General features: G+C 49.2%; 2 protein-coding genes across 3 annotated transcripts; one reads left to right on the top strand and one right to left on the bottom strand.

The window, feature by feature from the left end:
* Window positions 1-9,310, bottom strand: LOC131268977 (rho-associated protein kinase 1). The gene is made up of 11 exons (XM_058271285.1): window positions 8,388-9,310; window positions 8,113-8,258; window positions 5,969-7,939; window positions 5,740-5,888; window positions 5,411-5,632; window positions 3,628-4,329; window positions 3,258-3,544; window positions 2,394-2,578; window positions 2,213-2,324; window positions 1,863-2,138; window positions 1-1,533 (listed from the first exon to the last, which is right to left on the bottom strand). The coding sequence occupies exons 1-11, from the start codon at window positions 8,435-8,437 to the stop codon at window positions 1,431-1,433; spliced, it is 4,203 nt and encodes a 1,400-aa protein (XP_058127268.1). The 5' UTR covers window positions 8,438-9,310; the 3' UTR covers window positions 1-1,430.
* Window positions 9,311-10,218: 908 nt separating this feature from the next.
* LOC131268878 (sphingomyelin phosphodiesterase 4) lies at window positions 10,219-13,599 on the top strand. 2 transcript variants are annotated; one of them, XM_058271167.1, is made up of 6 exons: window positions 10,219-10,560; window positions 10,627-10,691; window positions 10,779-11,001; window positions 11,093-11,195; window positions 11,273-11,507; window positions 11,578-13,599. In XM_058271167.1, exons 1-6 carry the CDS (start codon window positions 10,546-10,548, stop codon window positions 13,124-13,126), a joined length of 2,190 nt encoding a protein of 729 aa, XP_058127150.1. In that variant the 5' UTR covers window positions 10,219-10,545; the 3' UTR covers window positions 13,127-13,599. The 2 variants fall into 2 exon arrangements, with proteins under 2 accessions (XP_058127150.1, XP_058127151.1); XM_058271168.1 differs by lacking the exons at window positions 10,219-10,560; window positions 10,627-10,691 and having other exon boundaries at window positions 10,932-10,960.
* Window positions 13,600-13,918: the final 319 nt, after the last annotated feature.

Below are 13,918 nucleotides of genomic sequence, written 5' to 3'. Positions count from 1 at the left end.
TGGAAATGTTGTTTACGATGATCACATACAAGGTTTGTTTTGATGAAAGTATATAAATAACACAACTATAGTTGATGGAAAACGAAGTACATCGGTTGCTATAATCTACAGCGAATGTTTCATGTTTTGTTATCGTTTGTAAGCCTGTCTCTTTGGCAGCGCTTGAACAGAAATGGATTAAAGAGCGCAGTAAAAATGTAATAGCCAATCGTTTTCAGTCGCACGCTAACAATTCTCGTGTGTGTGTTTTGGCTCGAATCATCTCACCTTCGTCCGGCTGGGACCACTGCTGGCTGCGGCAACGGTTGTAAAGACGTTCTAATTTTCTACTGATTTTCGACTCCCTATACTGCGACTTCTAATGCTTCGAATTAATTGAATAATTTGATTGAAAATTTAAATAAATGTATGCACAAATAATAGTGCACGTTCGCGAATTAAAAAGTAAGAGAAAGTTAAGCCATTCGGATGGAGCGAATTCGTATGCTCTCGACAATGACAATGCGTAAGATAAAACCATGTGTTGTTCGTTCAAACCTTCTAAATAGACGCACCTCCTTAAAGTTCTCTTTGCTTGCGCTCGAAACCTGCCAAACCTTCCTAATGTTTCTTCCTTTCGTAGAAGAATTGATATGCGTATTGTGTTACCTCCCCTTCGCTCACTACAAATGTTTCGAACGGTTATGCGCTGGTTTCCTGTCATAAAGGTATGCATAAATAATGGTGCATGTTCGTGAAATAAAATGTAAGAGAAAAATATACCGCGTCGGTTTATCTAATCGGCGCATTCGAATGGAGAAAATTCGTACATTCTCGATAATGCACTTGATAAACAGACAACACACAAAACCCTGAGGCGTACAACGGGTGTTGGTGTTGTAGCGCCCCCAGGACCGTGCTCGAAGCGGTAAGAACGACACAAGTAGTAAAATCGAATAAGTGCCTGATCTAAACTAGACTTCTTCTACTACTACCGTGCGGTTTGCGTCAACGAATCGCAAAGTGAATACTTGACAACGGTTGACAAATTCGAAAGAAAGCTTACGCTTCTACCGCCAGATAATTCGTAAAACAGAAATCTACCTAACTAAACGGAATCTGAACGGGAGGGCTGTAGTCGCGAGGTGGTAACGTTCTTGTAACGTTGTATGGTCCCAGCTGGATTAGAACAGCGCAGCCAGCCAGCAGTGGTCTACCCAGCCTTGGCAGCTTGACGCGCCAAATGCGACACTCGACGTTTTCTTTTTCTATTTTCTTCGGGGAGTGTGAAATTGATTGTGGTTGAGCAGGTGAGTGAAATGAAATAGATGAATAAAGATGAAGAAGTTCCAGCCCGGACGGGCGAGGGGGCGCAGCGAGTAAAGAGAGAAGATACATCCACCACCACCACCACGAACTTCCCCCCGTAAGGACCCGGTCCGCGGCAAGGGTTAGGGTTGCGGCTGTTGCTTCAGCGATGCGTTGGTCGGCAGGGTTGCGGACCGTTGAACGTTCGCGGCGGAACTCGGCTTAAAATTCGACCGAGTGGACTGGCTGTAGATGGGTAGAAGATAGGAACGAAGAGAGAGCGAGTGAGAGAGAGAGAGAGAAAGAGAGAAAGGAAAGTAAAATTGAAGGAAGGCAGGATGGATTGAATGTGAAATGCAGGGAGGAAAAAGAAGTGATTAGAAGAGATTATTGATACGATTACGGTACGCTTATAAAAAAACGGGTAAAAGACCGTTGGAACGGATGATGAGACGGGCGAAACGAAACGAAACAAACGAAAACAAATCGACGGACAAATGAAGCATGAAATGGGAGCGGAGGATGTTCGAGCGTCGGTGTGCGCCGGTCGATCGGAAGATCCTTCGCGACCCTACCTTGGCATCGTGGACCGCGGCATGCCCTTGGTCGAGTCGGCCGTGGCACTGGTGTTGCCGCCGCTGGCGAGCGTGGTCGAGCTGGTGGAGGAGCTGTTCGCCTTGTAGCCGCTCTTTTGGATGCGCTTGGACAACCGGTTCACCCAGCGGCACTGGTCCTCGGTGGAGGTCGCGAGCAGCAGCATTTCGCGGGCGTGGTTTGGATCGTGGTGCAGCTTGCACGGTGCGAGCGGGTTGTTGTTGTCGACATGCTCCTTGTGCAGCTTGAAGCGACAACTGAAAAAAGCAAAGCATCATCAGCACGTCTACTCGGACCTCCCGAACTAAACATCATCACCAAACACACTTACCGCTTGCACTCGTAGGCCGGCAGCGACTTGAACATGTGCCAGAGGGCCTTCTGGCACGACGGAAGATCACATGTGGTGGGAATATGGTAACTGATGTGTAGGAACTCATGGCCTGCAAATGGCGAGAACGGCACGGAACGTGTGAAACAAAACAACACCAAGACAATGACTAGCTCCTTACCTTTATATTGTAGCGTCAACGGTTTTTCCTCACTGCGGGATGGGTTGATGTCGAGCTGCTGCTGCTCGTCGGGGCGGCGAGCTTCACCCTCGCCGGCGTACAGCAGCTGGAAGATGCGCGGAATTTCTTTGGGATCGGCCCGAATTACGTCTCCTTGTGTTACCGGGCGTACGTGGAACACCTTGCTGTAGGGGAATACAATGAACAGAAATGTAATGAGCAATCCTCACTCAAACGATGCAATCAAAACTACTAACGAATGCGTGTTCATGCTACATATTAATTCTCCATCCGGGGAAACATTTCCATTTAACATTTTCACTTCAACAACAGTCACAATCAAAATCAAGGAACCACATACAAACCAAAAAGAAACGTATTATCTTCGAGAATGTGGAAGATTGTCATATTAGATAAAATAACAGAAATTGAAAAATGAAAGCAATCTAGCAATAAACTGGTCAATCAAACATAAAGCAGATCGCATTAATTGCATTACTTGCACTTCAACTCGAGCGAATTTGCATCATTTTCTTTTCAATATCCGCCTCAATAATTAACAAGATTGATATACAGGCAATAAGAACTAAATAAATAAATTAATTTAACATTAACATGATTGAGCAGTAAGAACTAAATTTATGGACCCCTCAATCATTCCTCTAGCTCTATGTAAAGCAAAAAGGCCAGTTTACAATTGTTAACCTTTCAATCAAACCCCAAATTATGAGCGAATTACGTAATTCGATTAATAAGCTAAGAGCCTATCGCAGTGGAAGATAAACAAGAGAGTGTGCATTGACATATAGCTAAAACATAAATAAAGCATTGCGTCGCTCGGGAACTAGGTTGCGAGTACGTTACCTTAGATCAATGATCAGCAAGGGATCGCTAGTGTTTTGTTTATCCTGCTCGGAATTGTAGAAGATGATGCGCTTCGGCGAGACGACCACAAACTGGCGCTTCCAGCCGTACCGCTTGATGTTCTGCTTGGTCGGCACGCTCAGCCAGCCCTCGAAGATCGAGTCCTGGTTCTCCTCCATCATGTCGTTGTCGACCGACGACAGTGAGGCGGTCTCGATCAGCTTCATCTGCAGATGTTCGATTTCCGTCGCCTTGCAGTCGATTTCCATCTGCAGTTTGGTTTTGATCTGAAGAAAGGGAAGCAAAATTCGAATGTTAGTACAATACGCCGATGATGTTGTGTATATGTGTGTAACGGGGAAATACGTACGTCGATCTCACGAGATAGCTGACTGATCGTTTCGTTATGCTTCTGACACAGCTCGTCGTACTTGGCCCGCTCGACCGTCAGCTCCTGCTGCAGGCGCTTGTTTTCCTTCTCCTTCTTGCGCACCTCCGCCGTCGAGTTAACCTTCATCTTCTGCTTGCTGGTGAGGTTGTTGTCTTTGCGGTTCATGATCTCCGCCAGCTTGTTGACGGCCTGCTGCTTCAGGATGGTTTCATTCAGCAGCTTCGCGCGACACTTGTCCAGCTCGCCGACCTCCAGCTTCAACCGGTACATCTCCTCCTGCAGCTTCTTGTTCTGCTGCGCCAGATCGTCCAGCTCGTACGCCTTGTTGTTGAGGTTCTTGTTCAGCTCCGCCTCGACGTCCTTCAGCGACGCGAGGGCCGCATCTTTGGCCATCATCTCGTTGCGGTGCTTGGTCAGCAGGTCCTTGAGCTCAAGCTCCTTCATCGTCTTCTCCTTCTCGAGATCGGTGACCGTTTCGAGTGCGATCGAGCGGGACAGCGCCTCCGCCTCGGCTCGCACGTTCGCCAGCTGCAGCTGGTGCAGTATGGTGCCGCGTTCCTCCTCCAGCTTCTGCAGCTGTCGTACGCGCTCTTTCATCTCCTCGCGGATCTCGTTGCACTGCGTTTTGTACAACTTGGAGAAGTACTGCTCCGCTTCCAGCTGATCCTGCATTTCTTTCATCTAAAAACGAAACAAAAGTTAAATTTCCAAATTTGGATTTGCTTCATTGATTGGATTTGAAAAGGTTATAATATCTGGCATTTGACAAGTTTATTCTATTACGCGGCATTCTGTTCCGTTTGCGTACGTTTGATTTAATATTTTCAAACTGTATTTAGGTCTCAGAAAGCTGGAACTAATCCTCCCGCATGCTATTAACATTTTTAAATCGTAAAATTCCGACCAAAATGTTTACTTAAGATTCTGTTTGGGCTCCCAACGCATTTCTAGCTTTTAAGCAGAGGCGGATCAACCTATTTACGGAGTTACACTTTTTGTAAAAGATCCTACATTAAAATTATTAACCTATTAACAATTAAATATTCACCTATTAACAATTAAATAAATTCGATTGAAGAGATGATTGAGGAAAAGTATTCAAAAAGAAAAGATCCTACATTAAAATTATAAGACTGTAGTGTCGAGGAAGGAACAATTAATACCAAGCTTCGGGTTGAAAGGGAAAATTCATCACTTAATAATTTTTAAAGTCACTAATCGTGTATTTAAATGAAATCGAAAAAATGAACATCAATGGCAAAGTAAAACCATTACACCATTTTCATAAAGGAAAATAATACCGAATAAAAAACCAAGGTCGAAATAGGTACAGTATATAAAATGCTAGTAAAATTTACTATGCATTCTCCAGTGTACAAACGATGTTAAAAATATGTTTAATACATGCCACTTGCGAGTTTAAAAAAAATCATTCGTAAACTTTACGAGCATTAAATTTAGAATAAAGCATATAAGCTGACAAATACGAGAAATATAAAACCCTATGAAGACAATTGACGATATATAGAAATACAAGACCCAATTACAATTGTTTTTTAAGTTTAGAGTGATGTTCTGGTATTGGTAAAATGCTTTTTAAATAAAGCGACGTACATGGCGTTCAACCAACAAATTTATCCGATTTTCCCACCGCTTGGGGCCCGCAATGGATTGATCAACCTCTGCGTTAGAATGATGTTCGGTAACAACGGGCGAGAGGAATCGTGAATCTAACGAAATAAAAAACAAACGACCTGCTTACCTGAAGAATATTGATGCTGTGATTTTTCTTCACATTCGTCACGTCCTCTTCCAGCTTCTTGCGCGTGTCGCGCAGCTGCTGCACCTCCTTCATGAGCTGCACCTCCTTTGCCTTCAGGTGGGCCACCTCCGAGCTTTGCAGGCTTATTTCCGACAGCAGGCTGTTCTTCTTGCTCTGCTCCTGCTCCAGCTGGCTGTGCAAGGCGAGCACCTTTTCGGATTCCTGTGAAAGTTTGGAGCAAAAGGGGGGAAATTACAATCGATTACCAGAATCTACGGTAGGGTACGTACGGACGGTCTTTTAACATTTGTGAGTTCGTCGCTACTAACCTGTCTAAATTCACCCTCCAGCTTCTGCAACCGCTGCTGGATTTGGCGATAGTCCACCGAGAGCATAGACAGCTGGATTTCTTTCTCCTGCGAGTTCTGCTCCGCTTTCTGGCGATTTACCTTCTCCTCCGCGAGTTTGCTTTGCAAGGCTGTAAGCAAAGAAGGGAATGGATAACGGTACGGTTGGACGGATACAACGGAATCACAGCTCCGGATGGTGAACACTTACCTTTCACCTCCTGCATGTTGGTCTCCTCGTTGTTGAGCTGGCGCGATTTGGTCGTCTCCTGGTGGGCCTTCACCTCCTGCTGATAGCGATTCATGAGCGCCTTCAACTCGCACTCGAACGAAGCGTTCTCCTTCTCCAGCTTGGAGATGCGATCCGTGAGCGTCTGATTGTCGGCGAAGACCTGCTGCTCACGCACAGCCATCCGCTCCATATCGCCGCACATAGACTGAATCTTCACCTCGAGCTCTTTCTGCAGCTCGAGGCGGTTCAGGCGCGTCTTGCGCTCCTGCGCCAGCTGGCTCTGCAGGTCTGCCACCTCCTGCTGCAGCATGTCGCGCATCGTCTGCAGCCCGTTCATGACCGAGTGCAGCTCGAGCGTCCGCTGCTCCGCATTGCTCGCCACCATCCGCAGCTCGGCGATCTGCTTCTTGCTCTTCTGCGCACCCTCGACCTCCGCCTTGTACTTCTCCTGCACGTCGGCGAGCTGCTTCTCTAGCGCGTTGATGCGATCGTTGTACTGCTGCAGGTTGCTCATTTCGCGCGTGCGCTTGCTGCGCTCGTCCTGCAGCTGCTGCTTCGTCTCGTGCAGCAGGCCCTCGAGCTTCTTGCGCGTCTCCTGCTCGCCGTCGGCCTTACGCTGCAGCTCGCGGTAGTTGTGCTTCAGCATCGTCAGCTCGCGCTCGTACTCGTTCGCGAGCGTCTGGATGTCCGACTCGCGCTTCGTGATCAGCTCGATCTGCTGCCGGAGCGTCCGCTCCTGGCGCTCGAGCGTCTCGACCGCGTTCCGCTCACGCTGCAGCATGTTCTCCAGCCGCTGCAGCTCGGCGTTGTTCGACGGCCGGTGGCGATGCTGGGCGCGGGCGCCCTGGTGGTCGTTGTGGTCGGTAGCATCCTCCTGTGCGGCGGCGGCACCAGCGGACGCCCCGCTCAGCAGCTGATAGTCGCTGGTGTACGTGAAACCGATGAACGGCAGGTGGAAGCCGGAGAAGATTTTTGGCTTTGGGATTTGCACGTCGACGGTGGCCTTGCGTTCGACTTCTTCGAAGTTGCGCGTATCGTCGTCGCTGCTGAGCTCCGGTACGACTGGCGGCACCGACTGGCGCACGTTCTCGAACGTCCAGGTGTCGTTCTTGAAGAACGGGTGCGACTTGATCTCGTCGACGTTGTTGCGACCGAGGCGCACCGTTTGGTCGGTGAGGAAGCCCTTGATGATCGACTTGGCGCTTTCGCTGATCGGCACGTCCTCCGGGAACTGCAGGCTGTTCTTGTGGTCCATGATCTTCGCGTACGTCCCCACCAGCCCCTCCGAGTAGAAGGGTGTCTCGCCGATCAGTATCTCGTACAGGAAGACGCCGACCGACCACCAGTCGCATTCGCGCCCGTATCCACCCTGAGCACCCTGGAACTGCAGCACCTCCGGGCTGATGTAGTCGGGCGTGCCGACCGCGTTCGACGAGTGCACCAGCCCGTCCTCACCGATGCGCATGCAGGTACCGAAGTCGGCCAGCTTCAGGTGGCCGTGTTTGTCCAGCAGCATGTTGTCCGGCTTCACGTCCCGGTGGATGAAGCCCATGTTGTGGATCGTGTCGAGCGCCATCACCACCTCCATCGTGTAGAATACCGCCCACTTCTCCGGGATCTCGTACATGTTCATCAGGCAGACGATGTCGCCGCCCGGCATGTAGTCCATCACCATGTACAGGTACTTGGTGTCCTGGAAGGCAAAGTGCAGCTGCACGATCCACTCCGAGTTCGCGTGCGCCATAATGTACCGCTCCTCCCAGAAGAAGGCGGTATCATGGCGCGTCAGCATGTCCAGCTTCGACAGGCGCTTCATCGCGTACACCTGCTTGGAGCTCTTGTGCCGCACGAGGTGCACCTCGCCGAATGCACCGTGTCCGATCAGCTTGATCGAGGTGAAATCGTCCGGCCTCATGCGCAGGTTGACGATGTCCTGCGCGAAGTCTTTGTCTATGGGCGGATGTGATGGGGTTCATCCGGTTGTCCAACACGGCCCAGGCACGGGATAGAAACAAAAGCAAACAAAGACAAAACGTACAGTACACACCGCTATATGCGTATGGCCATCCCCTGTGCTGGTAGCAAGGGGTGGGCACATCAACTAAACTATAGGCGCTACTTACATCGTCCGATGAAAATTTCTATGTTTTTTATTATATTTACAGTGTCGTGATCGCAATCGGCCACGAGCGCGGTGACCGCGTCCAGCAGGCAGTCGATATTCGCGATGCCAGACGGATCGCGAATCTTCTGCTCCAACTCCATCAGCCTTTGGGCGAGGGAGGAAGAAGAAGAAGAAGAAGAAAGAAAATAAGGGCCACGGAAGGAGACGCATGTTGGTGTCCTTTGGACATTGACACCCGTACGGGGGTGTCCTCCCAGACAAAACACTACTTACCGCTTCCGACGAGCGTCGTCCATGGTTTTGCTCGATGATTCCATCTCCATCTGGCTGCTCTTGTGTGTACGTGGGTGTTTGTTTGTGTATGTGTGTGCTGGTGTCCGTGTGTCCGCTCTGTTTATTCTTTCCTTTTTACATTGATGAGTCGTACGTTGTTTTGCTAACCCGTTGTGTGTGCGCACACATACAGCACCACCCCTCCCGTCCGGAAGAGATTAGGCACAGCAGCCTTTCCCCGTTTGTTTGTTATTCGGCCAAGCCGTACCTATTTGTGTATAAGCATTAAGTACCACTTGTTGACACACTCTCCACCACACAACACAGCGTCGTCGTCGTCGTCGTCGTCGTCTTCGCCGTGTTCTCGTTCGCCCCCAAGGCCTCTTTGATGCACTTGCTTTACATTTAGAACTTGTTACTTTTTGCTAGTTTTCCCTTTATTTGCAGCGATAGCGCGCAACAGCGTGACATGATGATGCAGAATGATACGGGTTGCTGCCTGGGTCGCCTGTGCCTGTGGTGACAATTGCAAAGCAGCAGGCCGTGCACTATACACGGGAAAGGTTACCTTGCGCTGCTGCGTTCTGTCATTTGTCACCAGGCAGCAGGAAAAATGCAAAAGGTTCGCGTATGTGAAGCCACCCAGGAGCGCGCTGGTATTTTGTCGCGGACGTAGAAGCGCAGCAAGTAGGCTGCGACCTGGTGGGCTGGGTTTTGGCAGCCGATGAAACGGACAGAGACGCCGATTGGCTGGAATTTGGTCTCGCCCCGCGGTGGCGCACTGAACTGACGCTCGCGCAACGGCACACGGGTAACGCAGCGAAACACAACCGACAAAAATTACGACGAGCAGCGGGCAAACACAAGAAACATGCAGCTTCCGAACCGAAAGCTGACTTTTACAACACTACACGGGCTGAATCTCTCTTTCTCACGAAAGACACTGCACACCGAAACCTTCCTGTCAAACAGTTCGCATGCAAATGGCACACCGATGTAATGGGATGATTGGCACACCTAGCCAGCAGCCGCTGCTAAGCTCACTCGGTCGGTTTGACAAGTGTGCTTGCCAGCGGGTTCGCGGCCGAAGCAGTGGTATAGGCCGTTTATACATGCCTTGACTGGTATAATCAGCTATAAGCCGTCGCGACTCTTGGTCGCTATGCTTTCGAAGCCAGTTTGTTGTTAACAAACCTATTCAACTAATGGCATCAATAACCAGAAATTGTTGATTTATTTCATTGCATTCATTTGTGAATATTAGAAATTACCCTAAATTTAAAACCCAACTTATTCTTTTTGCTGAACAACATAAGCACCTTTTGACATAACCTGCTATAATGGCAGTTTAGGAGCCTTGACTTGATCCAGATCAGAGCGGAGCGGATCAAAGAACGACAAATGACAACTCTCTGAATTAGCTCCTGGCGCGAAGCAATAAAAATCTGTGAATTTCAATACTAGCATTTCCCAAGAATAAACATTTACTTCTCCATTGATTGAAGCGATTGAAGACTACAGTTAAAGGGTAAATGAGCATAGATCCTCATCTTCCTACTGATAGCTTTGAACGCTAACGGTTCGCTTGAAAGAACATAAAGTTTTAAACTTGTCATGCAGGGGAGGTCGAATGTAGGTTAATGTACTTTTACAAGCCCGAAATAACTGGTGATTTTATTCAGCACAGGTTGGGTAGTAAAACCAATATCTTAGCAATATGTACATTTTTTTCGTATGAAGAAGTGATTCCCTTAGCGTTCGGATTGATGATCCGATCCGGCACCGAAGGTGTATCTCTAACAGCAATTGTCAATCGACCGGTAGCGACGCGGTTGCAGATTTGTGTTCTTTTGCTAAAATTCAACAAATTTAGGCAGGAGCAATCAGATTGTATTGCGCGATGCGTTAGTTTAGTAGAAGATAATTTAATCTGACGAGTTTGTATAAATATAGTCTGTTGTGGTAAACGTGGGTACCGTTCGACGACTGGATTGAACGAGTTCCGTTGAGCTGTGTTCAGACTTTGAAGTGCGGGTTTATGAGAACAGTATTGTGCTGTGATCATAGTAAGCTATGTGATCATCAGACGCCGTTCGGAATACATTAAGTTAAGGTTTCGGATTTCACTTCATCAATCGCCACCGAAGAGACTGCCAAAATGAAAACTTTGAAGGTAAAAGTTCACGATCATGTGCATCACACTGCCAGTTTGAATATCCAATATATTTTCGTTTTTCAGAATATATTGCAATTATCGTTGCTGTACCGATGTCAAGAAGTGGCAGTTTACTTCGATCTCGCAAGGTACTCATACGGATAACTCTTGTGGCGCGCAAGATGGTGCTTCGAAACGGAATAAACATATTATCTTCTGCTTTATCTTCCATCCAGCTTAAAGGATCTGCACGACAGTTTCCCGATGCTTATTCGGTCAATATTTTACGGTGATGGCGGGGCAGGCTGGCGGCTCCGTTTCATCACCCGCGAGCAGTCACCGGCCGAGTACGAGGCGTTGGAAAACTTTTTCAATCCCATCAGTGGACCAATGTTTCGCATGTTGTACCGCTTGACGGGTGAGTCGCTCAGGTTTGGAATACCTTTCTCTGATATACCGGTCAGTACCTTTTTGATTTCGCTTATGTTTTCGTAACTGCAAGCTTATGCGCAGTGGTTGACCACTTTTTGTCACTCTATCCGGTTTGCAGGTCAAACTTCAAGATGCGATCCGTTATGGGACACTTGCAGCTTTTTACAAAAGCTTTCTCTCGATAGATCCGTTCCAGAACCAAATGATAGGATTTCAGATGAGTAAGTGCAACACGAGCTTTTACGAGCTACTTAAATGATGCTGGTTGCATTTATATTATTGGTATTGTCCCTTGCAGATCCGTTTGATTACTTCCTCTTTTACTTTGCCATCCACGGTACGGTGTCGCACCCCATCCTTCCTCCGTACGGCTTTTCGGCAACCCCAGAGCATGAGCAAGGGAAATCGCTCTACGTGTTGCTGTCCTCCACGTATATATGCACCTTCCTGCCAGTGGATAGCCAGTACATAGTGCTACCGCCAAACGCGGATGTATTGGTTAGAACGATGCCGGATATCGAGCCCGCCAAGGCGTAAGTAGAAATAGGTGGTGCGAGGCCTACCCCGCAGCACCGTATGACGAACATTTTTCTATTGTTACAGCCCAATGCAGAGCATTAAGTATCTGCTGGCACACCGTTTGGACCTGCATGGGCCAGTCGAGGCCGACCATCCCCAGCCAGAAACCGCCCGGATCGTGCACTGGCGCTCGACGAGCATCCTACATATCTTCCTCGACATCTGGTTCGGCATGAACTTGACCGGAGCGAACCGATTGCCAAGCATGGAGTTGCTGCGATGCATGCGCGGCCTTGTCAAGCAGGTGCACACCTTCAGCAACAGCACCGACCGGCGAGACAGTGCGGCCTTTGTTGCGCTGCGGAAAAAGGCGCTAGAGTTGCTGAGCGAGCGCTTCAACGGCTTCTTCAATCTCGCCTTTCCACGCTGGCCGCTGTACGACGTATCGCTGATGAACCTGGTCGAGCTGTGGCTGAGCTTCATCCAACCGTGGCGCTACTGTTCGCCAAGCCAGGAGGTGCCCAAGGTGGACCGGGCCATTGAATCCAAGTACGAGGTGTTCATCATGGCCAACATAGAGATTTACACGCAAACGTTCGTCAAACTGACGAACTGCTTCATCAGTGCCGACCTGAGCCGACTGATCAACGCGAACCTTCTGTACCGGCTGTGCCGCGTGTTCGGCCAGCACAATCTGGTCTCGCTGTTGCGCCAACTCGAGCGCGATTTTGTTGATGCCAGCAAGCGCAACATACCGACGACGGCATTGCAAAACGAAGCTGACACCTCGCAAGAGCTGACAGACCAACAGCAGCCAGCCATCACCAGCTTCCACCTTGGTGGTGGCGAGTACTACGTGCCGCTCTTCAGCGAGGAAACACTGTCTAATCTGCAAACGCTGGTGCGGAAGGTGCGCGGCGCGATGGCGTCGCACACGGTGAGCAAACAAGAACCTTCCTGGTTTGGTTCAAGGTTTGCCTGGCTCATCGCGCTGTTCCAGCCACCGCAGCAGGAGCAATCCGAGCTGCCGAACGTGCTATGTCGGCTCGAATTTATCGAGGCCGTCCTGGTCGCTCTGTTCGACCTCCCGTCCGGTGGAGACGATCCATGCGAGGAGATCGTGATGACGGAGTTGAAAGATTCGATGTCGGTGTCTGGCGTCGGGCGCTTTCCGGTGCTAGCGGTCGACTGGAAGGATCCGGTGCTGCTACCGATCCGGGGCAACGAAAACGCCTTCCTGGTGCGCTTCCTGTACACAGTCAGCTCGAAGCTGCAGTTCATGTACGGCACGGAAATGCATGCCCTCTGGTACAACCAGGGCCTGCCTGGGATGGTCGCCCGCCAGCTACTGATGCCACCGTGCACGGTCCACCGGTTCGCCCGGCAGGCCAACGGTACCAAAGAACTAATCACCGAGTGTCTGCCGGCTCGCATCAGCCTCCGCTTTTTGGCCTCCTACAAGGTGCTCGCCGTCATCGCCTGCTCGTTGCTGCTCGGAGGCATGCTGTTCGGTGCACCGAGCTACGGGTTTTTCATCCTGCTCCTTCTAATGCTGCTAGACAAGCTCCTTACACTCGCTGTTTTTCCACGGCGCGCCTTTGACGACCATGGTCCCTTTCCTCCGCGTGGTTAGCAACGAAATACGCTATCCTATTCGTTTGATTTCATTTCAAATCTATCATTTAATTCCATTCTTTAATTGAACAACAACTTGTTCTGCATTCTCGTTTCTATCACATGACATAAGTCCACATTTGAGTCATTTAATCGAGTCGCCCAAGTTACAAGCGAATGTATCGCACTCGATTGCTGAGGTTGTAAAGCACAAAAACACCTGTGTTAGAATGTGCGATGTAGTAAATCAAATAATTGTTTTTCGCTTGATACCTCCCTCACGAAATGTCATCATTCGTATTCGTTTTGTCGCATTATAAATAAAAATGACTCACGCCAGATAGCTCCCCCGAACTGAGCAGCCATATTGCAGCGACGGTATATGATTGTTGAATTGATTTATTTGTCCATATAAATTCGCTAGAGCCCTAAGCTCGCCTAAAGCCTACTAATAAAGATACTTTCCACGACGCATGCCGGGCGGTTTATGTATTACTGCGTGTCTTGGGTCCACCGTTTCGGTTTTCCTCTGGGACCGATCGGGAGCCGGTTTGGGGCCGGTTTCTCCCGTTGTGCATCCTCCTCCACTGTTAGTGCTTCCTTTTGCCTGGGCATGTTTTATTTCCCTTTCGATCGAGAGAGAGAGCAAGGGAAGCCTTTCGCAAACGCAAATGCGCGCTCAATAAACAACAATATTAAATGACAGGAGAAAACAGTTTACCGAACAGTACCTAAAAATAATAAACAAGAACTAACAACAGCTCTCCGACCGAAGCTGAGCGGAGGTTGCCTTGAGACAGCCGATCCGTTG

This window comes from Anopheles coustani, chromosome X (assembly GCF_943734705.1).
Source record: "Anopheles coustani chromosome X, idAnoCousDA_361_x.2, whole genome shotgun sequence".
In the NCBI taxonomy this organism is placed as follows: domain Eukaryota; kingdom Metazoa; phylum Arthropoda; class Insecta; order Diptera; family Culicidae; genus Anopheles; species Anopheles coustani.
The sequence above is the reverse complement of the archived record's forward strand: the minus strand, read 5'-3'. Positions and strand labels throughout refer to the sequence as shown.